The sequence below is a fragment of the Sorex araneus genome, chromosome 4 (assembly GCF_027595985.1).
Source record: "Sorex araneus isolate mSorAra2 chromosome 4, mSorAra2.pri, whole genome shotgun sequence".
Taxonomy (NCBI): domain Eukaryota; kingdom Metazoa; phylum Chordata; class Mammalia; order Eulipotyphla; family Soricidae; genus Sorex; species Sorex araneus.
In genome coordinates this window covers 35,845,449-35,868,124 of record NC_073305.1, presented here as the reverse complement: position 1 = coordinate 35,868,124, position 22,676 = coordinate 35,845,449, and the positions used below count along the sequence as shown (strand labels likewise).

At 45.8% G+C, this 22,676-nt stretch overlaps 1 protein-coding gene across 1 annotated transcript in view; it reads right to left on the bottom strand.

Moving 5' to 3' along the window:
• The window catches only part of GOLGA4 (golgin A4), a 110,950-nt gene extending 105,929 nt beyond the window's left edge, over nt 1–5,021 (bottom strand). Inside the window, exon 1 of the mRNA XM_055134558.1 lies at nt 4,630–5,021. Coding sequence (XP_054990533.1) covers nt 4,630–4,701 — 72 coding nt within the window. The 5' untranslated portion in view covers nt 4,702–5,021. The remainder of the gene's footprint in view (nt 1–4,629) is intronic.
• Nucleotides 5,022–22,676: the final 17,655 nt, after the last annotated feature.

Below are 22,676 nucleotides of genomic sequence, written 5' to 3'. Positions count from 1 at the left end.
TCTATATGGTCCCCTGAGCATCACCAGGAGTAATTTCTGAGTGCAAAGCCAGGAGTAACCCAAGCACTGCTGGGTGTGGCCCAAAAAGAAAAGAAAAGACTGTTCCTCCTTACCCAATCCCCACTCCTTACATCCAAATTCCACACGGGAGAGTAGCAGCACCAGAGAAAAAAGTACATGTCCATTATCAAAATAGATCACCTTCCAGGAATGCTTAGGCAACAATGTGTAACCACAAGACAGTTTTCTTTAAAATAAAATAATAAAGGGGAGAGGGGCGCACAGGGGCCCCAGAGTATACAAGAACAGAAGGGAAAAAATGGAGGGAATGAGTAATAAGAGGTGTATGGGAAGTAACGGGGGGCAGGGGTCAAGGACCTCAGGTACACTGGTGGCATAGAGGAGTGGTATACCTATATATCCAAACCACAGAGCCAGTAACACTGAAAGCAGGAAGGAGACAACACCGATCTTTAAATAGGCCTGTCAAGGAGACTGATTGTGGGGTAGAAGGGAACCTGGGAACACTGGGAGAGGGAAGTTGGCACTAGTGGTGGGACTAGAGCTAGAACCTAGTATGCCTAAAACTTAACTATGAATAACTTTGCAAATTATAGAGTTATAATAAAAAGAAATTTTTAAAGGGGGAGTAAGAGCAAGCCAGAAAAGACAGTAGAGAGATTAGGGCAAACCACATATGGTGTCTCCCCACTCAATCTCACAATCCAAACCCTGCCCCACACCACCAGGAGTGATCCCTGAGCACCGCTGGGTATGTCCCCACCCAACAATAAAAAAAGAGGGGCAAGAGGGAGGGGAGCTAACAACCCTGGAGCATAAGGTTGGCATGTGTAATGCCCCAAGTACAATCCCAGAAACTATGTGGATTGTCCAACCTGACTGCAGCCTGATGGCTCCTCCACATCGCCTGGAGTAGCTCTGCCTCCCCCTAGTTCTGCTGGGTGTGGCCCCTATTTTTAAAAGAAAGCAAAACAAGATGACCAGTATGAATAAATAAAGCAAGTGACCCAGATAAAATAAAGATATTTGAGACACAAAACTTAAATAATTATGTAATATATAATGCTTGCCCCTCAGAGTTTTGAGACTCAAATTCCAATAAACAACCTCAAACTGCTACCAACATGAATAACAAAGCAACAAGCACAGTGCAATAATCAAGAGAACAGACTTTAGAACCAAGTGCCTAGATTCATACCTGAGTTTATTTCTTACAACAGTGCTGTATAGACAAGTTACCCTCCCACCACCTCAATCTCTTATCTGTAAAATGGGAGATAATTCAAATCCATATATAATACTGAAGATAATAATTTAGATGATATATGCAAAGGACTGAGAAAAAATACCTATATACTCAATAAATGTTGATGACTATTATTACTATTTGTCCAGATTATATATATGATAACTAAAATACATTAATGGAAAATGCTGAAATTAAAATTTCGAGAAATTTCTCAATAGAAAAAAAATGTGCAAAAAGAAAGTAAGACAAAGACCCAATCCAAGGAGATTGGTAAAGAGATCAACAGGACTTAAAAAGGGGGAGGAAGGGAAGGTGTGGGTGGGAGAAATAATGAAAGAAGGAGGAGGGCATAAAAAGGGGAAATGAAGAGAATACAAAGGCTATGGCCCTCCAAACTTGGTTCGAATCCCCAGCACCACATATGCTCCCCCAGAACACCACCAAGAATGATCCATATACAGAGAGCCAGGAGTAAGCCCTGAGTACAGCTGGGTGTGGTTCAAAGAAGAACAAAAAGAAAGAAAGAAATATGAAAACTATGAAAAGTTTCATCAAAAGGATTCAAAGGTCAGGATAATTACCAATGAAGAAGTTTTTCTCCACAGCTAGTGTGAAGCCTTTGGAAGAAAGATCCACGAGAGATGGATGTTCTAGTTGGAACTCTCCATCCCTGACATGACTCATGAAACCAACATTAGTGCGGACCACGTGGATTCACTTCCTCCAAGGTGAGAAGAAATCAGAAACCAGACTGCTCTTGGCTTTCTTAACTGGAACCATAATTGTTGCTGCTTTCTTTACAGGACCATTACAAAAAAAATGGAAGAAATCTACTTGAAAGACTTTATCATCATCCTAAAAAATTAGCATATATCCCCCGAAAACCAAAGGAATGGATCTGAAGTTGTACTCTCATCTGCAACATATGACACTAGAAGATAAAGCAGAAATACATTCAATGTTCTGGAGGAAAATTTTCTAGTCCTTCATACTTTCTAGACTTCTATTAAACATAGAATGTCATACTTTATCAAAAATACATTTAAGTAAATGAGGACATTGGCTAATATTTTGTAATTTAGAAGGAAAAAAACAAACCAAACTGCTAAAATTCTGTGCATCTAGAAGCCCTTCATTAGCTCATTAACTAATGTTCTACACCAAAGTTCCCAATCTTTTTTCTCACCTTGCGCAGAAGGTTGAGCCCTGAATTTACCAGTAGCTCCAATGGAACACAGAGTTGACTTGTGCATAATTTGCAACCATATCTTAGTATATTTGAATTACAAAATTTAAGAAATTGAGTTAATTCATCCTAAAAGCCAGTAAGAAAAAGATTTTCTAAAATATATTCCTCCTCGGGGCCGGAGCGATAGCACAGCGGGTAGGGCGTTTGCCTTGCACGCGGCCGACCCGGGTTCAATCCCCGGCATCCCATATGGTCCCCCAAGCACCGCCAGGAGTAATTCCTGAGTGCAAAGCCAGGAGTAACCCCTGAGCATCGCTGGGTGTGACCCAAAAAAGCAAAAAAATAAATAAATAAATAAATAAAGTAAAAATAAAATATATTCCTCTAGTTCTAACAAACTTAAAAGCAAATGAACGAATTTTATGCAATCCTTACTCTGGTTAAGTTTCATGAGTCTTTTATTGTTGGTGTTGTTGTTTTGTTTGGGAGCCACACCGTGGTGCTCAGGGCTTACTCCTGAGACCATTATCAAACCCTGATTTCAGCACACCAGGCAAGCACTTTACCAACTTAACTATCTCTCCAGCCTTAAGCTGTTTTTTTTTTTTTTCAAATATATGAAGATTGCTCTACGTCCTTTATTAGTTTGGGGGTGTTTTGTTGTGGAAAGGGGGAGCACACCTTGCAGTGTTCAGGAGTTACCCCCAGCTCAGGGCTCAGGAATCACTCCCACCTGGCGACTATGCAGTGCCTCTCATTGAACATTCCCACACGCAAAGCAACAGCTACATTAGCTGTTATGTGATCCCAGGTAAAACCACGGTATGTAAACTAGTCCAGATATATTCCAATCAATCCTTCTGAACTGAATGTTCTGTCCAGCAGTTATGCCTACCCCCACTTCAAAATTCAGGCAATCATTTAGTAAACTTGGAGTTGTTTTTAAATTCCTATTACATTTACCACTACTTTGGGGCTTCACACTAAAAAGTCCTGATTTCATAGATTTGAGATTCTGCACTTCCTATATTTTACTCTGTATGTAACATCAAAGCTACTGTTTCAACCACTTTCAGGCTGACAAGTAAGTTAGTGACTTTAAGTCAATTCACAGAGCTGTGCAAAGTCCCCAGAACTTTCCATCTCTCTGACCTGAACTTCTACCTCCCCGTTCACTCGCTCTCCAGTCCCGGGGGGTTGCTCTGTTCTTCGTGGACCTGGCCAAACAGAGGGATCTGACACCAGCACCAAATCAAGGTCCCATCCGTCCACTTTTGCCTTGGGGCCGAACACACAACGCAGTGGATCAAGGAGGGTTGTTTTCTCAATCTTTTGCACACCCACGTGCCTTTATTTGATCTCAACACAGATAAAATACGGTGACAGAGGCACTGAGCGCTTAGGGACCGAGTACTCCAAGTACCCATAAAACTCAGATCTTGGAGGCAGCACCCCTGAAATGCAGGCTGAGGCTGGCCTCCCATCCGTGAAGGAAGAGCTTGGTCGCCAACCCTGGCTCTCTCGCTGCAAAGACCCTCCCCCCCACCCACCCCCACACACACACCCGGCAAATCCACCTGCCGACGCGCGGACGGCGATCCTTTCCTCGCGACTCCCACGCCCCCTTCTCCCTTGCACCCCGCCGCACCCAGGAGGAGGAGAGCCCGAGCGGGAAGCGACGCGCCCCGACGCCCCGAGGCGCGCGGAGGGACCCACAGCCCCCGTCTCCGGCTCCCGGTGCCCGCGCCCACCTGGTGGACGCCCTGAGCCCGGGGACCGGGGCTTGGAACTCATGGGGGGACCCGAGCAGGTGTCCTGAGTCCTGCGGGCGACCGGGGGGAGGGGCTGCCCCGCGGATCCACCGCGGCGCGGGGACAGGCCACCCCAGAGGTCACACACAGGTTACGGGGGAACCCGGGGAACGCCACCCCGCCCTCCAAAGGGTGCAAAAGCTGAAATCGGGTCCTGCAAGACCCTCGTTGAACGCTACGGCCGGGATGGGGCGGTCGGAGGCAAATTCTAACAGAGGTCACACACACACCCCACCCACCGACGCCCGAGCCGGGTCAAGGACGACCTCTGAGCCGGGGCGAAGGGTCAGCCCGGGTTCGAGGTCAAGAGCGGCGGAGGACCCATCCTCCGCTCTGCCCACGGCCGGCGGCCGCCGTACCTGCGTGGACGCCAGTGTCTGCTGGAGCTGCTGCTGCTCCTCGCTGATCTTCTGCTTCAGTTTCTTGAACATGGCGCTGCGTGGGGGTGGGTGGGGGGTCCTGAGTAGAAATGAGACCTGAGGGGCGGCTGCCCGGGGAGAGCCAGTGGCCGCGACACGGGCGGCGCCTTCACGGGAGGGACCACCGCGGGGGCCGGGGTTCGCGGCCGCCTCCTTCGTTCCGCGGGCGGATCAGGACACGCGTCCAGCGGGTGTCGGCGTCGCCGCCGCCGCGTCTCTTGCTTTCGGGTGCCCCTGGCTGGCCTCGGCCCTCCATCCAGCCACGGCGGCGGCGACGGCGACAACGGCAGCAGGTGAGCGGGGCCGGGGGCGCCTGCGCGGCCGACGTGGAGCTCGGCCGCCCGCGGAGCGCTACGGAGCGCCGTGGGGGACACGCGCCGCGCCGGCCCGCGCATGCGCGTCTGGAGCCGCGGCGCGCGCTGCGGCCGGCGGGGTTGCGGCCCGGGGCCGACTCGCTCGCTGTCGGGCTCTGCTGCTCGCGGTCCGACCGGAGCTGGCTGCGGCCGTGGAGGGCGGCAAGACTCACCGGAGTCCCGCAAAGCCTCTCGTGTGCGAGTGCGTGCGTGACGGGTGGGAGAGGGCACCGGGAACTATGCCTTGGGCTCTAAGCGGTGTGTCTGGTACCGCGGCTGGGTCTTGAGACCGAAAACTCCTCGCGCCGTTCCTGGTAAGGGCGCGGTTCCTTGCACGCTGCAAAGGATGCGGAAACCCTAGCTCTGCGGCCCCCAGGGTCCACAGAAAGGTTTAAGGCTTCCTTTGCAAGACCATAGGCTTCCCGGAGTTTGTTTTTATTTCTTTCCCACAAAAATGTGTGTATTTTCACATACTCGTTTTTAGAACCTTGGTTTATCATTGCTAAGAGCCAGTAGCTTGAGAATGATGAAAAAACATACTACTTGGAGGCGGATAATACAGAGGTTGAGGTGCTTGCCTTGCTCGCAGCTGACCCGATTTCTATCCCAAGCACCCTATCCAGTCTCCTGAACCCCTCCCGGAGTGATCCCTGAGTGCAAGAATAAGTCCTGCGCAGCGCCGTGGGGTGTGATCAAATACTTAATGAAAAAAAAAAAGTAAGGAATTCTAGTAGAAAACACGGATTCACAGAAAACCCAAATGTACCACTAAAGTATGCAATTCTGAGATATCATGTGCCCAGTGCAGCCAATGGCGTTTAGATTCTCTGCGATCGTTCAAGTTCATCTCTGCAAACTTTTTTCTGCAAGCTCTGTCTCCCTGCTTCTCTCCACACGTGCCAGACCCTGGGAGAGTGTGCCAGTGCTCTCCTAATTTACCAGCAATTATGAGAACAAATTGCTTTCTCAGAGTCCATAGCCTGACTCCTGAATGGAGCACAGCCAGAGCGTGGCAGGTCTGAACACTGTGCAGACACCCTGTCCGTGCCCGCCCCCCTCCAGCTGTGAACGCACGCACGTACTTACCGAGAGGTGGGTGTGGGTTTCTTTGCTGTCCTCTCTCTCCAGACTAAAACTCAGTAGGCTTCAGCTGCTGCCAGACCCCACATGGCCAATATCTATCCTCACCTACAACATCCACTTAGAAACGAAAGGTTGCCAATTTTTTTTTCCCACCCTCCCACTTCCCCAGAAACCCCTCCCGGAGGTTGCCAATTTTTTATTGCGCCATCTGAACATACATGTGTACTTATATATTTACATGTGTATAGACATAAGTGGGCGCCATCAGAGCAGCATAATTAAGTGAATAAGAGGTCAAAATGAGGCTCAGTGGTGTAGCTCAGTGTATGCGTCACATGTGCCTGCCCTGGGTTGGATCCCTGGCGGCAAAAAAAAAAAGAAGAAATCTGATATATATCTTAAAAAGACCAGAAGAGAGCTAATTATATGGAAATGGGATAATCTTACAAAAAAAAAAAAAAGAGGGAAGAGGGAACCGGGTTGAAAACATTTGTCATTTTGTTGAAACAAGTCTCCACTCTCCTGTCCCCTATGACTTCAGGACTCTAAAATTAACATTCTCATAATCTGTTTCTAATCACATCATTAAGTTACTCTTCATTCTCAACCACCCCTGGATACCACAAACGTGTATGCAAACCAGCTTCTCAGAGCCCAGAATAGCCCAGCTGGAGAATTCAGCCTCCCCCCGTTTCCCATGTTCACTAGCATGGCCTGCTGCTCTGGGACTCACTCTCCACTACTGGACAATTGGCGACAAATCCTAAGAATCAGGAATTTATTTCCCTAGTGGAATTAGTACCTATCTTTTCTACATGAAGTCTTCGCAGTTATAAACCAAATCTATCATTCCTTCACCCTTTCCTACAGCAAATTTCATCTCCACTTCCATGTTTGAGAAAATTTTAGAATCATTATCACTAGGGACTGTCATTAAGAAAACAATATTGGGGCTGGAGTGATAGCACAGTGGGTAGGGCATTTGCCTTGCATGCAGCTGATCCAGGTTCGATTCTCAGCATCCCATATGGTCCCCCAAGCACTGCCAGGAGTAATTCCTGAGTGCATGAGCCAGGAGTAACCCCTGTGCATTGCTAGGTGTGACCCAAAAAGCAAAAAAAAAGAAAAAAATAAAAACAATATTATGTATTATCCAGTTTACTTTCCAAGCCTTAGATAATATGATGATGTGTCCAAAAGGAAAAAAAAAAAAACTCTAGTCAGAATAACCAATATCAGCCAGAACTTTGAACTCTAGCCTCCTACCCTCTGGCCTTAAGAGCTTTTTCAGTGCTTTCATATCACCACACACTTCTTAACCCTTAATCCTGGTAGCTGTTGTGAGGTATGATAAACCTCATACAACAAAACCAGCTACCTAAGGATAGTAAGAATTTTTTTTATCTTTCAAATATGAAAGAAAAAGGAAAGTAAAAGATAGTGCAAACCCATCCTGAAGCATTTTTAAACCATTTTAAACCATTGTGACACAGTGGACTCAGCTATATGAAAAGATGAAATCTTGGGAGGAAACTTTTGGTTTGCTTTGGTTTTGGTTTTTGGATCACAACCAGTGGTGCTCAGGGATTTCTCCTGACTCTACACTCCGGGATCACTTGTGGTGGCAACTTTCTGATTCCTTAATAGGACAAATAGATAAAATACTTATGATCAGGGTCTTAGTTTAATGCAAGAGAATTATATTGCATATTTGAGACCCTAGGTTTAATCTCCAGCAACACACACATGTTCAGTTCAGTAAGATAGAGTATATTGGGGTAAATCAACTCTACCTCATTGATTTTCCAACCCTTAACAACTACTAACACTAAACAAAAATGGAAAGAATATGGCCGGAGTGACAATACAAGAGCTTCAGATGTTCCTGGTTCAATCCCCAGACCCACCGGGAGTGATCCCCAAGCACCACTGATGTGGCCCAAACCTTCCACTCCCACCAAGAAAAAATATATTTTTTTTAAATAAATTCATATGTATGCATTGATGTTATTTGAAAAAATCTACACGTAAGGGGCTAGAGTGATAGCACAGCGGGTAGGGCATTTGCCTTGCACTCGGCCGACCCGGGTTCGATTCCCAGCATCCCATATGGTCCCCTGAGCACGGTAATTCCTGAGTGCAGAGCCAGGAGTGACCCCTGAGCTTTGCTGGGTGACCCAAAAAGAAAAAAAAGTCTACACGTAAGTAGATAGATGTAATTTAAATGGTTATTGTTCAAGCAAGGGTCAATTCAATATACAAAATTTTGCAAGTAACAAAAGTTGAGCTGGAATACTTGTTTCACTACACTTTTTATGGATTTTATGAGAACACATAAATATATTGTGGTTGTGTTTGGTTTTGGTTTTGGCTTGGTGTTTTTGCTTTTGTTTCTTTGGTGGGGGGATTGGGGGTCACTCCAGGCATCATGCAAAGCAAGCGCCCTACCCACTGTACCAACTCTCTGGTCCTCATACTATGTTCTAATACTGACAGTCGCAAAATAACTTTGTAAAGCAATGTAAATTAAACTCATAAAACAGTTGGAAAATCTCCCAAGAAAATAGGGCTGTGAATAGTCTAAACTTAGACCTCCCCATTCAGGACTTTTAGGAATGTAGCCTGCTTTTCAGGCCTTTCAGAAATTAGGGAGGGGAGAGGGTGTCTTCTTTTTATTTTTTTTTTTCTGTTTGTAGACAGCAAGTAAGCAAACTAGGAGGAAGTGTGGAGCTACTTTACTGTCTTCACCCCTGCCCCTGTTTGACAAATAGGCACAGAGGAGTCATAAAGTCACATGATCTCAGTGATCTGAGTGGAACTGGCCCTAGGCCTCCAAGTGCATTCTGTTTAGCTCCTCTGAGACACACCCAGCTCATTGTTTTCAAGCAGTTCCATTGAATTTTTAACACTCTGTCACTGTTTACATGGCACATCCTGGGGATGTTTATACAGATGATGTCTCAAAACCCCAGTGAGAAGAATCCTCTAGAGGGGAAATTCAACACTGGGTGAAGGAAAGCTCAGGAATGAGGCTGTTAGGAGGAACCCCCCACACACACATACCCACACACTGTGCCACCCTCCCATAGTACAGTAAGGTGCTTGCCTTGAACTGGACTAATCCAAGTTAGATCCCGTGCGCCCTTTGTGATCCCCGGAGCCCACCAGGAGTACTCTCTGAGCCCAGAACCAGGAGTAAACCCTTGGTTCAAACAGCCGGGCATGGCCCCCAAACAAAAACAACCCCCCCCAAAAAAATTAGGCTGTTAGGTAACAGGGAGAAAGGTTGATGTAATGAAGATAAGCAGCTGTCACATTCTCGCTCCTAATTAAGGGCTTGATCAAGGACTCCTAAGAAAGTTGATTCACTCTTGCATAGTTACCAGTAGATGTCCCTGGGTGACTTATTGAAGTGTGAAGGGGAGAGGTGACAGCCTCAGAAAGGAAATCTGCCACATTCTCACCTATACAGAATAGATATCAACGTCCATTCTGCCAGTCCCGAAAGGCAAAAGCATCATACTGTGACATTCACTTATTCTGGATGTTGATCCCTGCCACCTGATTTCTTGGGGAGCCATGGACTCAGGTTGGACCAAGCAGTTACTCTTTGCAGGAAGAGGAAAGCTACTCCTATAGCCTACCCAGGGCTTTTTGGTATGTCACCTTTCCCTCGCAGAAAAGAATTTCAGGAGATAAAGAGGGAAGTATAAGTATGCAGCTGTTAGGAGAGATGAAGTCATGAAATTTGCTTATAATGGGTAGACATGGAGAGTATCATGCTAAGTGAAATGAGTCAGAAGGAGAGGGACAGACATAGAAGGACTGCACTCATTTGTGGAGTATAGAATAACATCACATGAGGCTGACACCCAAGGACAGTAGATACAAGGGCCAGGAGGATTGCCCCATAGCTGGAAGACTGCTTCACGAGCAGAGGGGAGAAGGCAGATGGAATAGAGAAGGGATCACTGAGAAAATGATGGCTGGAGGAATCAGTCAGGATGAGAGATGTGTGCTGAAAGTAGATAATGGACCAAACAGACCTTCCAGTGTCTGTGTTGCAAGCCATAATGCCCAAAAGTAGAAAGAGAGTATGGGGAATATTGTCTGCCATGGAGGCAGGGGGAGGGTGGGAAAGGGGGGGGTATACTGGGGATATTGGTGGTGGGGAACATGCACTGGTGGAGGGATGGGTGTTTGATCATTGTGTGATTGTAACCCAAACATGAAAGCTTGTAACTATCTCACAGTGATTCAATAAAATTTTTTTTAAAGAGTGAAGTATAACAAGTTTACTGGGAAATAAAAGGAGAGAATGGGAGGTAAGTTAAGATACATGCTCAGGAGACAACACAGGATTCTCCAGAATGGAGAGAGCCAGTGCACATCCCAGCATTAAAGGATAAAGCATGAAAGGACACATTTCAAGAGGGAAGATGCAGGTAGCATGTTCCCGGGCACATGTATCAACTACTAAAAAAAAATTAACTTCACAATTTTAACACATTAAAACAAAAGAGAGTATGTTGGAAAAAAATTTTAACTGTTCCAGATATTAAATCCAGGGTCACAAATATGCAAGGCAAGTGCTGTACCACTAAGCTACATCCCTGGCCACATTCAAATTGTTTTCCACCTCAAATTCTTTTGTTTTTCTTTTTGGGTCACACCTGGCGATGCACAGGGGTTACTCCTGGCTCATGCACTCAGGAATTACCCCTGGTGGTGCTCAGGGGACCATATGGGATGCTGGGAATCGAACCTGGGTCGGCCGTGTGCAAGGCAAATGCCCTACCCACTGTGCTATCACTCCAGCCCCTCAAATTCTTTATGAAAGATATATATATATGTATATATATACATAAATGCTTGGTAAATATCCTGAAGGGCACTTTGACAGCTAAGAAGTCATTAGTTATGCAAAGATTAACCCTGAATACATAATGAATCAAAACAAATTTCACTCTTGCTTTGTGTTTTTTTGTGTGTTTTGAATATTTAAAATGTACATATATGTTTACAATAGCCAGAATCTGGAAAAAACCTGAATGCCCTAGAACAGATGACTGGTTGAAGAAACTCTGGTACATCTATAGAATGGAATACTATGCAGCTGTTAGAAAGAATGAGGTCATGACGTTTGCATATAAGTGGATCAGCATGGAAAGTATTATGCTAAGTGAAATGAGTCAGAAAGAGAGAGACAGACATAGAAAGATTGCACTCATCTGTGGAATATAGAATAATAGACTATAAGACTAACACCCAAGAATAGTAGAAATAAGTACCAGGAGGTTGTCACCATGGCTTGGAGGCTGTTCTCTCATTCTGGGCAACTCAGAGAAGGGAACACCAAGTAAAATGTGGTTGGAGATCATGTGGGGGAAAGATGATGCGGGCCGAATATAGACTAGAGACTGAACACAATGGCCACTCAACACCTTTATTGCAAACCACAACACCTAATCAGAGAGAGAGAACAAAAGGGAATACCCTGCCATAGTGGCAGTGTGGGGTGGGGGGAGACGGGACTGGGGAGGGGGGGAGGGATGTTGGGTTTACTGGTGGTGGAGAATGGGCACTGGTGAAGGGATGGGTTATCGAACTTTGTATGGGGGAAACATGAGCACAAAAATGTATAAATCTGTAACTGTACCTTCACGTTGACTCACTAATTAAAAATAAACTATTAATTAAAAATATATAAATAAATAAAAAATTAAAAAATAATAATAAAAGTCACCATAGAAAAAAATTAAAAAATAAAAAAATAAAATGTACATATAAAGTGATCAGTAGCACTGGTCTTATAAGATAATAATATTAGTATTGGGCCAGAGAGAGTACAGAGTGTAAAACGGGCCGACGCCTCTTTGATTCTCAGCAACACCTATGGTTTTCTGAGCAGCACCAAGAGTGACTCAGAAGCATGGAGCCAGGAGTAACCCAGAGGACCGCCAGGTGTACCCTCCCCACCAAAAAATAATAATAGTGATATTGGTTATATTGTTAAACTATAAATCAATTAAAATGTGTATATAATATTTTATAAAACCTAACTAGGGGTTAGTCAGTTAGTTAGGTGGCCGCCCACCTACAAGATGGTCAGACTTTGTCAAAACCCTGAACGAACGGTTTGAGGCTCTTCCTGTTCCTGGAGCAAGCAGATACCATTGGGCTACACTAGCACGCAACAGGGATGAATGGAGACGTTACTGACGCCGCTCGAGCAAATTGAAGATCAACGGGATTACAAGTGATACAAGTGAACTAGGGGTGGAAGGCCATCTGCTACACTGCCAATTGCATTCCACCTACATGCCCCCCCAAAAAATTATTTTATACCCAAAATTTTTAATTTTCTGGAGTCCAGATTTTCAAGGTGAAACAAAGGTCACTGTTTCCCTAGTCTAGTGCAGAGTATTTGCTCTGGAGAAGCCTGTTCAACATCTTCCCTCCCCTAACAACTCTCTGCTGCCCTCTGCGGTTGCCCTGGCCTTGTCTTCCCATGTAAACTTTAGCCTGGTTTGGTTCAGCCTCCTCCTGCATTCCAAAAGCTCAGATGTCTCTGTCTCTCCGTGCCAGAAGCAGAGCCGCCTGGAGCCCTGCAAGACCCTCCACCTCCCCCACACCTTATCACTGCACCCCTGTCCTCTGGTGGTGCCAGGGAGACCCTTGTTACAGGGAAGCTAATTTTGTACTTAGCCAACATGAGAGCCTCTGCTTATAAGGCACTTCCTCCGTAGGAGGGAGGGAGGGGCCGGTGAACAGGGTTTTGTCCCTCGTCAATAATTGATAAAGGACCACACACGTGGCTAGCCTGGTCCTGGCACAGTGCGAGGGGTCACTCACAGCGTTGTTTGGGGGACCATTCAGGCCTCCTGCATGCCAAGCAAGAGCACTGTCCTTTTGAGTTATCTCCCTAACCCACATGAGACATTCTTTGATGTGTTTGTCTTAGTTTTATTTTTTTAGCATTCCGGTTGGAAGCCTGGTGCTTGGGAGCCTCTCCAAGCAGTGCTAAGACCCTTGTGGCACTGGGAGCTAAGCTGGCTCCCCAGGTGCAAAGCACATACCCAGTCTGTGGAGTTACCTCTCCTGGCCCCATGAGGCATTCTTTTTTTCATATGTATATATTTTTAATTGAATCACTGTGAGCTACAGTTACAAAAATTTCATGGTTGAGTTTCAGTCATACAATAATTAAACACCCATCCCTCCACCAATGTACATTTTCAACCACCAGTGTACCCTGTATCCGCCCCCCGCCCCGCCCCGCCCCATCCCGCCCCTCCCCCTGCTTCTATGGCAGACAATTTCCCTCTTATTCTCTCTCTAGTTATGGATATTGTGGTTTGCAATACAGACAATGAGAGGTATCATGTTTGGTCCTTTACCCACTTTCAGCACACATCTCCCATCCTGAGCGATCTCTCCAACCATCATTGATTTAGTGATCCCTTCTCTATCCCAGCTGCCTTCTCTCCCAGCCCATGAGGCATTTTTTTTTTAATTTTATTGAATCACCGTGAGATAGTTACAAGCTTTCATGTTTGGGTTACAGTCACACAATGATCAAACATCCATCCCTCCACCAGTGCACATTCCTCACCGCCAATATCCCCAATATACCTCCCCTTTCCCACCCTCCCCCTGCCCCCACGGCAGACAATATTTATTCCCCATACTCTCTCTCTACTTTTGGGCATTATGGCTTGCAACACATACACTGAGAGGTCATCATGTTTGGCCCATTATCTACTTTCGGCACACATCTTCCATCCCAACTGGTTTCTCCAGCCATCATTTTCTTAGTGATCCCTTCTCTTTTCCATCTGCCTTCTCCCCTCTACTCGTGAAGCAGTCTTGCAGCTATGGGGCAATCCTCCTGGCCCTTGTATCTACTGTCCTTGGGTGTCAGCCCCATGAGACATTCTCTTTTTTTTTTCCATGAGACATTCTTAAAAGAATCAAATTTCCACTTCCCTAAGGAGGGCTACCACACGTGTATACAAACAGACACACACACACAAAAGAATTATTTGGGAGCCAGAAATATTGTGCAAGGGTTAAGGTGTTCACCTCAAGCAGGTCAACTCTGACTTGATGCCCAGCACAGAGTCAAAGGTAGCCTCTGAGCACTGCCCTTCTGACCCAACACTCTTACCACTCCTCCCTCCATCCCCCCACTTGAAAAAAAAAAAAAAAAGAAAGAATCAAGCTTGCCTGGGGGGTGAAGCTTAACGGTAAAACATATGCCTTACAGTGTCAGGCCCTGGGTTCAACCCCCAGCAGCAAAAATCAAACAAAAATAAAATCAGGTTTAGCCTTTCATGGCAAGGATGAAAGGACAAGGTTTAACTTTCCTCCACATTCGAGAGTGTCCAGCCTGTGGGTGGCCTCTGCTGCCAGGACTTGGGAGGAAGGGTTGTGTATACCTGCCTTTACCCACCCACTGCCCCTGGGAGTCATGGCAACCAGGAGCACTTTGGGTCACCTTTGCTTCCCCTGGGGCCTCTCCTCGAGGCGTGCCCCACCCAGCCAGCCAGGGGTTAAGCCACCTGTTTGCTTGCAAAAGGCGGAGAGTGTTTCTCCTAGAGAGCGCCCTGACCCACCTCTCCTGCACAGTCAGGCAGCTCCAAGACCGCACCCCAGGACTGGCAGATCCAGATTCTTCCGGGACACTTTGTGGACTCTGTGTGTGTGTGTGCGTGTGTGTGTGTGTGTGTGTGTGTGTGTGTGTGTGTGTGTGTGTGTGTAGAATTTCCTACACTGAGCAATACCCTCAGCCCCTGCATTGTCTGGGTGCAGACATCAACTCACTTCTCAGTGCCCGTCTCGCCCATGGACCACTTGAAGGGTGAAGGATTGTAGTATATGTGTCCAAGCACTTTTGCAATATTTTGAATACATACATTTTACTGATTTCAGACTTCTGGAGGATGGGGACACACCCAGCCATGCTCAGGGGCTACTCTCTGCTCAGGGCTCACTCCTGGCAGTGATTAGAGCACCAAGACGCGTCAAGGACTCAACCTCAGCCTCCTGTATGCCAAGCACTGATTTTTGACTTTGAGCTATGTGTTGACTTGCAGAGTCCTCCTGCAAAAGTCGTTCTCAGTAAGTAAAGTGCCATTGTGTACTGTCCCAGAAGTGTATGGTTCCACAGTTCTAGTCTTTCTCATTTTGAAAGAATAATATTCAAAAGCCACTGGCATGCTTCTTGGACATTCTTTGTGAGGAAAATACAACCTCTACTGTCTCTTCTCCCCTTGCGTATGAAAGACCTGCATCCTCCCAGAGTTGGGGCAGACAGCAGGGGGCTGCTGAAATGACATACTGACATTCCACAATGGGTGCCAACTACCCACAGTGACACACACAGCAGCTGGCCCAACCCAGACTGGTTAGGGACACCCAAAAAAATTAGTCATCTGCTGATATGGAGCAACTTTTGTGGGGCACCGCCTTCAGCTGTGGGACACTGTAGAGGATGCCCTCTTATTTGTGACTTACCAACAATAAAAGGAGAGAATTGCTCAGACACAGAGTTGTCATCTGCCCTTATCTCTGTTCATAAGATTTTGGGTCACCCCTAGGGTGGCATGCACTGGCTTTGGCAGGAAGCCAAGTTAGAGTGAAGGGAGGTCAGAAGCCAGGACTGGGATGTAGTTCAGAGTTAAAAATTTTATTTTACTTTATTTATTTATTTTTTGCTTTTTAGGTCATACCCAGCAACGCTCAGGGATTAGTCCTGGAGGTGCTTGGGGGACCATATGGGGTGCCGGGGATGAACCCAGGTGGGCCACGTGCAAGGCAAATGTCCTAAAATTTTAAATAGGGTGATCCATCTGGAGTTAAAATTTTAACTGCATGGTGACTTTGGGGTCTGGTGGCCATCTAGGTATTTGATAAACCAAAAAAATAAACCAGGGTCCATGAAGTCACCAGAGATTACCATGAGCAGGAACTTCTACAGTCTCAGTGGGAAGTATAAGCAAAGCTCAAGGGCAGGCCACGGCTAAAGTGATGCTGCCTAGGTGACTCCCCTCCACTCCCTCAGTCTCCTACCAACTGTCCCTCCACAGCCCATGTTTGCAAGGGAGCCTGGGCCATGTAGTTGAGGGCTCCACCTCTCGATGCTTTAGTTCTTTCATGATACCAGGAGAAGAGAGCAGAGCTGAATATAAACTGGCAAAGAACCAATATACTCTGAAAATGTCATTTCTTTTTCATGGCAGGTGGGAGTTTGGGTGATTTAGACCATAGTGTTGTACTCAGAACTTACTCTTGGGAACCTGGGGAGGCTACATGCAAGACACACACCTTACCCACTGTATTATAATACCTATGCCCACCGCACCCCCCCTCCAATGCCATTTCTACCTCAAAAAAGCTCAACACTCCTCACACAAAGACTCTACCCTTTGACCTGACTACCCCAAGATGTAAGGATATCAGGAGTGGTCACAAAGGTATGACCAAAGATTCAGTGTTGTTCAGAGTCAGCCCTTAGAAAACAAGTTTTGGAAAATGTGAACAGTTATGGAAAGAATGGGGGGAAAGAATCTGGAAAACCCAGTATGTTTCAGCAGATATTGGATAAGAACGGATTTGTGTTTCTACCAGAGAACCCTGGCTAAAGTTTAGAGATGGTGGGGACGATTCTCAGACTTGAATGTGCATACAGTCCCTTTGAGAACTTGTCCAACTGTGGGAGTTACATAGGTATGGGCCTGCATGTCCTGCAGGCTTCTAGCTAATATCAGGGCTCCTGGTTCCCTAACCACACTGAAAAAATTTTGAGAGACTCCTGAGTTTTTGTGAATAGTGATGGAAAAAATACAGGAAGGAGAAGTTGGTAATCCAGGAAGAGAAAAAAAAAGATAAGAGAGGGCTGGAGGGGAAGAACAGTGGGTTAAGGTGCCTGCTTTGTATGCATTCAACTCAGGTTTGACATGGGTTCAATCCTTGCCACGCGATATGGTCCCCCAATCTGCCAGGAGTGATCCCTGAGTGTAGAGCCAGGACTAAGATCTGAACACTGCCGGGTGTGGCCCTCTAACTTCTGCACCCACAAAAAAATAAGCACACATATCTGGAGCATGTGTGTCTGCTAGAATTTCTCTCTTTTTTTTTGCTTTTTTGGGTCACACCCAGCGATGCACAGGGGTTGCTCCTGGCTTTTGCACTCAGGAATTACTCCTGGTGGTGCTCAGGGGACCACATGGGATGCTGGGAATCGAACCCGGGTTGGCCGCGTACAAGGCAAACACCCTACCAGTTTGCTATTGTTCCAGTCCTGCCTGCTAGAATTTCTTAGCTGAAAATTAAAAAACACACTGTCACTGTCACTGTCATCTCGTTGCTCATCAATTTGTTCGAGCGGGCAACAGTAACGTCTTTCATTGTGAGACTTATTGTTACTGTTTTTGGCATATCCAATATGCCATGGGTAGCTTGCCAGGTTCTGCCATGTGGCCTCGATACTCTCGGTAGCTTGCCGGGCTCTCGGAGAGGGGCGGAGGAATTGAACACGGGTCGGCCTCGTGAAAGGTGAGTGCCCTACCACTGTGCTATCGCTCCAGCCCTAAAAAACACACAAAACAAAAACAAAAACAAAACTAGAATTTTTAAGTCGAAAATGCTGAAGGCTCTATTTCTGTCTATTCATTTCAATCAGGTCCCTTGTAATTGAATGGAATCATTTAGCTGATGTTCCTTCGAGATTTTTAAACTCTTTTGTTCAAAAAAAATAAAAGGTACAAACTAGAGAAGTGTGCTTTGTAGACTACGTCTGCTGAATTTGAGAAAAGAATTTAAAAAGGGTAATTTTTTCTTCTCTGTGTCTTGACAATAGGGCTATCACTCCAACAAGAAGGAGAGAATTGAGCTAGTCTTTTAAATGGTTGTTTGCTGAGTGGGTCAGTAGCAGCCTGTTTCTAATTGCTGTGTTTTCTCCTCTGTGCTCCCGGCAGCCCAGCTTCCTGGTCCCAGGTGCACTTGCAGTCTGATACAAGAGGCCTCTGATTAGCTAAGATGCTCTGATGAGTCTGTGCAGATGGAATGACTCTCTTCCGGTGGCAGTGACTCAGTTCTGATAACTGGGCTCTAGTGTCAACAGGATCGTTTCCCCAGCAGTCCCAAATGCTCAGATATTTTGATTTCTATCTGTCTCTGTTTCTGACTTCTCTTTCTATATGCCACCTTTTATCTTGTTCTGCCTCCTCTTGATAAACTATAGATTTGCTCCTCCTCTAATACAGTGGCTGCATCTGTAGGAATACATTATTTTGTCCTTTTCTCCTTCCCGCAGGGAGCTTAGGTTTATTGAGTTACTCCCATCACAGAGCTCCCATTCCTCTGTGTTTACTTGTAACCTCTTTCTTTGTGCTCTGTTGACTGGTAAATATTGTTTTTCTCTTCTCCTTAAGTCCTTTGCATAATTAATTCAAAGCAATGTACTTTTTGTATGGACACAAGAAGACAGTTAATGCTATGCTTTTGCAACTTAGGAGTTAACTGAAATGAAAATATCATTCGGAATGATATTTTCCTTCTGGACATCTGTTCTCTCAGCTTAAGCCTCCGTTACCCTTACTTCCTAGCACCCCAAATAGCAGGGTCCGAATAAAGAACTGATTGGACCCAGGGAAAGCTGTGAGCTATGTGCTACCCTGGCATTGAAATGGGCCTGGCCAAAGCTCCATAATATTTAATTATAAGTTAAGAGCATGGTCATGGACAAAAGCTGTCATGATCCAAAAAGTAGTAAGTAGATTCAGACCCTGCTAGGGTTAGGAATGATTAATCCAGCCTGAGCACTGTAGTCTGAGTCTGTGGCGAGATGTCCCCATGGAGTTGCTTCAATGTATCTCTTACTGAGTCCATACAAAATAACTAATATTAAGAAGTAGAATTAAGATGTTAATTAAGATGTTAATTGAGTTATTGGACTAAGGAGAGGAGGAACACCCTTAAATGGTATTTTGCCCATGCACAAAGGAAGGGCTTTCTTATGTTGATTTTGCTGCTGGGACCAGGTGTGATGTCTACCCCCAGTGAGGGGAGTTTGAAAGAGACCTGAGAGAGACCAGGGCTGCAATATGGAGTGCAGAGAGACTAGCAAGGGGGACAGAGGGAGAAGAATGTAGGGGAAGAATGCAGGAGCTGGCACGTGGAGAGACGACAGATGCAGCTGCAAGAGGGAGCACGGAGCGATGAGCGGGAGAGACTGGAGGAGACAGGAATGAGGGGCAGTATGAGGCTAGAATGGGGGTCTTAGTGAGACTGGAACAGGCACGTGGGGAGAATAGAATAAATGGCCACTGATCATCAACCAGCTTGGCCTTGTTTCCTCCTTTGTCCACCCATGGCATTCGCCATCCCGAGCTGGAAAGTGGCCCAAGTCCACCGAACCCGGGCGTGAGAGGGAGATTCGCCCAGGCTTTCCCTAGCTGCCCTGTGAACATACATGTATCTAGCCAATCTCAACTTATTGCCCTCATTTCTGTTTGTCCTGGATTTATCCTTTCCTCTGTCCTCTGCTGAGAGGGCGTTTCAGTGAGTAATCTGTAACCCACCTTTCACGGTTCTGAGACAATTGAGAATTAAACATAGGAGTCAGACAAATGGAGGGTGAAGTATCGGCTTTGTAACTGATTAGGGTCAGAAGGAGCAAGTGGCCTATTGTATGACTCATACATTTAGTAAGAATGGTCACTTGCAGAATTAAACTCACCACTGAGCAGAGGCAGAAATTTGGTGCTTTTCTCTAGTCCCTGGGGCCCTTAGTCTTAGGACTCAGATGAAGCAGCAGAGAGCAGACTCCCCAAACTACGTCACAACACCTGATCTCCCGTGAACTTCACCTAATGTCTTCATTGGTTTTCCCCCAAACGCAGATGCCAAGACAGTAGTAATTAAAGAACCAGTCATTTCTAGGGGTGTATGGAAGAAAGTGATACTGCACAGTAAAGATAGGCAAATAAAGGCTTGGGCATTTCCTAACCAACTATCATGGGGACAACTGGTGCCCAACCACGTTGTAGAGCTCTGGGAGACAGTGTAGATTCATATTCAAGAATCCCGCTCAAGGGGCTGGAAAGATAATGCAGTAGGTTAGGCGCTGGCCTTGCAGTCGGCAGAATCAGGTTTGTTCTCAGGCATCCCATATGCCCCCTGTTTCCCCCCCCTCCCCCCCGGAGTGATTCCTGACTGTAGAGCCAGGAGTTAAGGCCTGAGCATTGCCAGGTATGGCTGCCCCCATCCCCAAAAGAATCTCACTCAAGGGATAGATAGAAAGGTGCTTTGGTAATTATATACTGAGTTCTATTAGTCATTGATTAAAGGCTAACAGGGAGTAGTGGTAGGGTGACTCACAGGTAGGGTGTCAGTAATTCCTGGACATCTGTAGCTGCCATATATGTGAAAAAATGATCATCAGAGGTCAAAGAATGGTCATTCGAATCTTGGATGCCTGCAGTTAGGAGCGGGATTAGTAAACAGTGAGGAAATATGAACACTACAGATACTGTCTAACCTTAGATTTGATCCTTGTCTCCCCAACGAAGAACCTGCCTTTTGCTCAAAGATGTTTGTGACTCAGGCTCTTATCACCTTCTCTTGCACCACCTAGCCCCAGGGAGCAGACCAGTCAGGAAGGAAGGCAGGGAGCCTCCAACCTCAACTCACTAGCCACTTGGCAGGTGCTATTTGAAAGGCCCTGAAGAGTGAGATTGCATGACTGAGAATATCCCCCAGGCAAGAAATAACCCCTGATCAAGAAACTGAAGCAGAAGGTAGAGATGGGTCTGTTCCCACAACATACTGAGAGGCAAAAAGAGAAAAGTTCCTAAAGTAGCATTAACAAAGTATAAATTTGATCAGGCAAGATTAAAGGCCAGAAGCTTTTTTTATAAAAGAATTTACAAGTTTATTATAATTAGAATGGGCCTCCTGATAGGTTTTTAAACAAAATTTTAGATATCGTGATTTACAATACTGTTAATGGTAGAGTTTCATGCATATAGTGTTCCAACACCACACTCTCCACCAGAAGTGTCTCCATTCTCAACCTACCCACGCCCATCCCCCCACCATGTTGTGTGAGCCAGTTCTCAGGCTCTGCTGCCTTTGAGATCCAAGGCCAAAAATCATCAAGATCAAAAATCATGCAAGACTAAAGACCAAATTATCTTCTATTCCCTGTCATGAAAGATGGTGTTACAAAGATGGTGGCAAGCCAAAGATTCAACAAACATAAGACAGAAAAATGTACTGTAGAAGCATTATAGGATACAACAGAGGTCAGATGACACCATTCTGGCTCATGGTTTGTCTTGAGTCCACACTCTCTTTGTCATTCAGGCACTTTTGCTAGGTCTTACTCAATGGTTTTTGCCCCTTTCTCCCTTGGAGTCTTCCTCTGCATCTTCATTGTCCTCTTCCTCTCTGGAATGACCTGTCCAGCAGATATGTTTATAGAGTTGGTACTTGCTTGAACCCTAAAAAAGGATGGGGACTGCTAGGAGCAACCCCAGGAGATTTTAAGTTCCCTTTGGGAATCACTAGCAGAGTGTTGCTTAATCATGCTCCCAAAAGCTTTGTATCCAGGTTTAAACTCACTTCCACACTACTTGGCACTCTACACTCCCTGCTGGGTTAGCACCCAGATTCCTTTACCTGATGGTGAATTGGGGAATTGCTGTGGGCCTCTCAGTTGTACCTATGACTTTGGCTTGTGCTCTTCCCCTGGGTACTCTGGGCTGGTAGGACACATCTCCCTGGAATTTACCCCACTGCTCCCCACAAGGCTGGTAGGGCAACATTGGAGTGGACAATTCAATCAGGCAGGACAACTCTATACAAACTGTACCCCACAACGCAGAGTAGGACTTTCTGTGATGATAAAAATATCTGTTCTGTTCACTATGAATGGAGCTAGTCACTAGACACACGTGACTACTGAACACTTAATGAGAGACTAAAAATTGAGTTTGATATTTTAATTCAGTTTAAAAAGCCACACGATACCAGTAGCTTCCATTCTTTGGCAGTTCCAATCCAGATCCTGCCATGAATCAAAGTCAATGACACACTTTGCCTGAAACATCATCTCTTAACCTTTTCCTTTCCTGTTTTACTTCCTCCTTTATTAGCATCTCCTAGGAGCACAATCTGGGAATAAATCACATCCATTCAAATATTATTTAGGTTTTGACCCTAGGGAATGGTCCTGAGACATTATATTACAATTATGTAATAGTGAGTTACATAACACTTGAATCTGAGTTAAAGGGGCACATATGAACTTAGTCCTGATGAAAATGTTTTTTTGTTTGTTTGGGATTTTTTTGGATCATACCAGGTGATACACAGGGGTTACTCCTGGATCATGCATTCAGGGATTACTCCTGGTGGTGCTCGGGGACCATATGGGATGCTGGGAATCGAACCCGGGTCAGCCATGTGCAAGGCAAAAGCTCTACCCACTGTGCTATTGCTCCAGCCCTGAAAATGTTTTTGGCAGAAAGTATTAAGGAACCT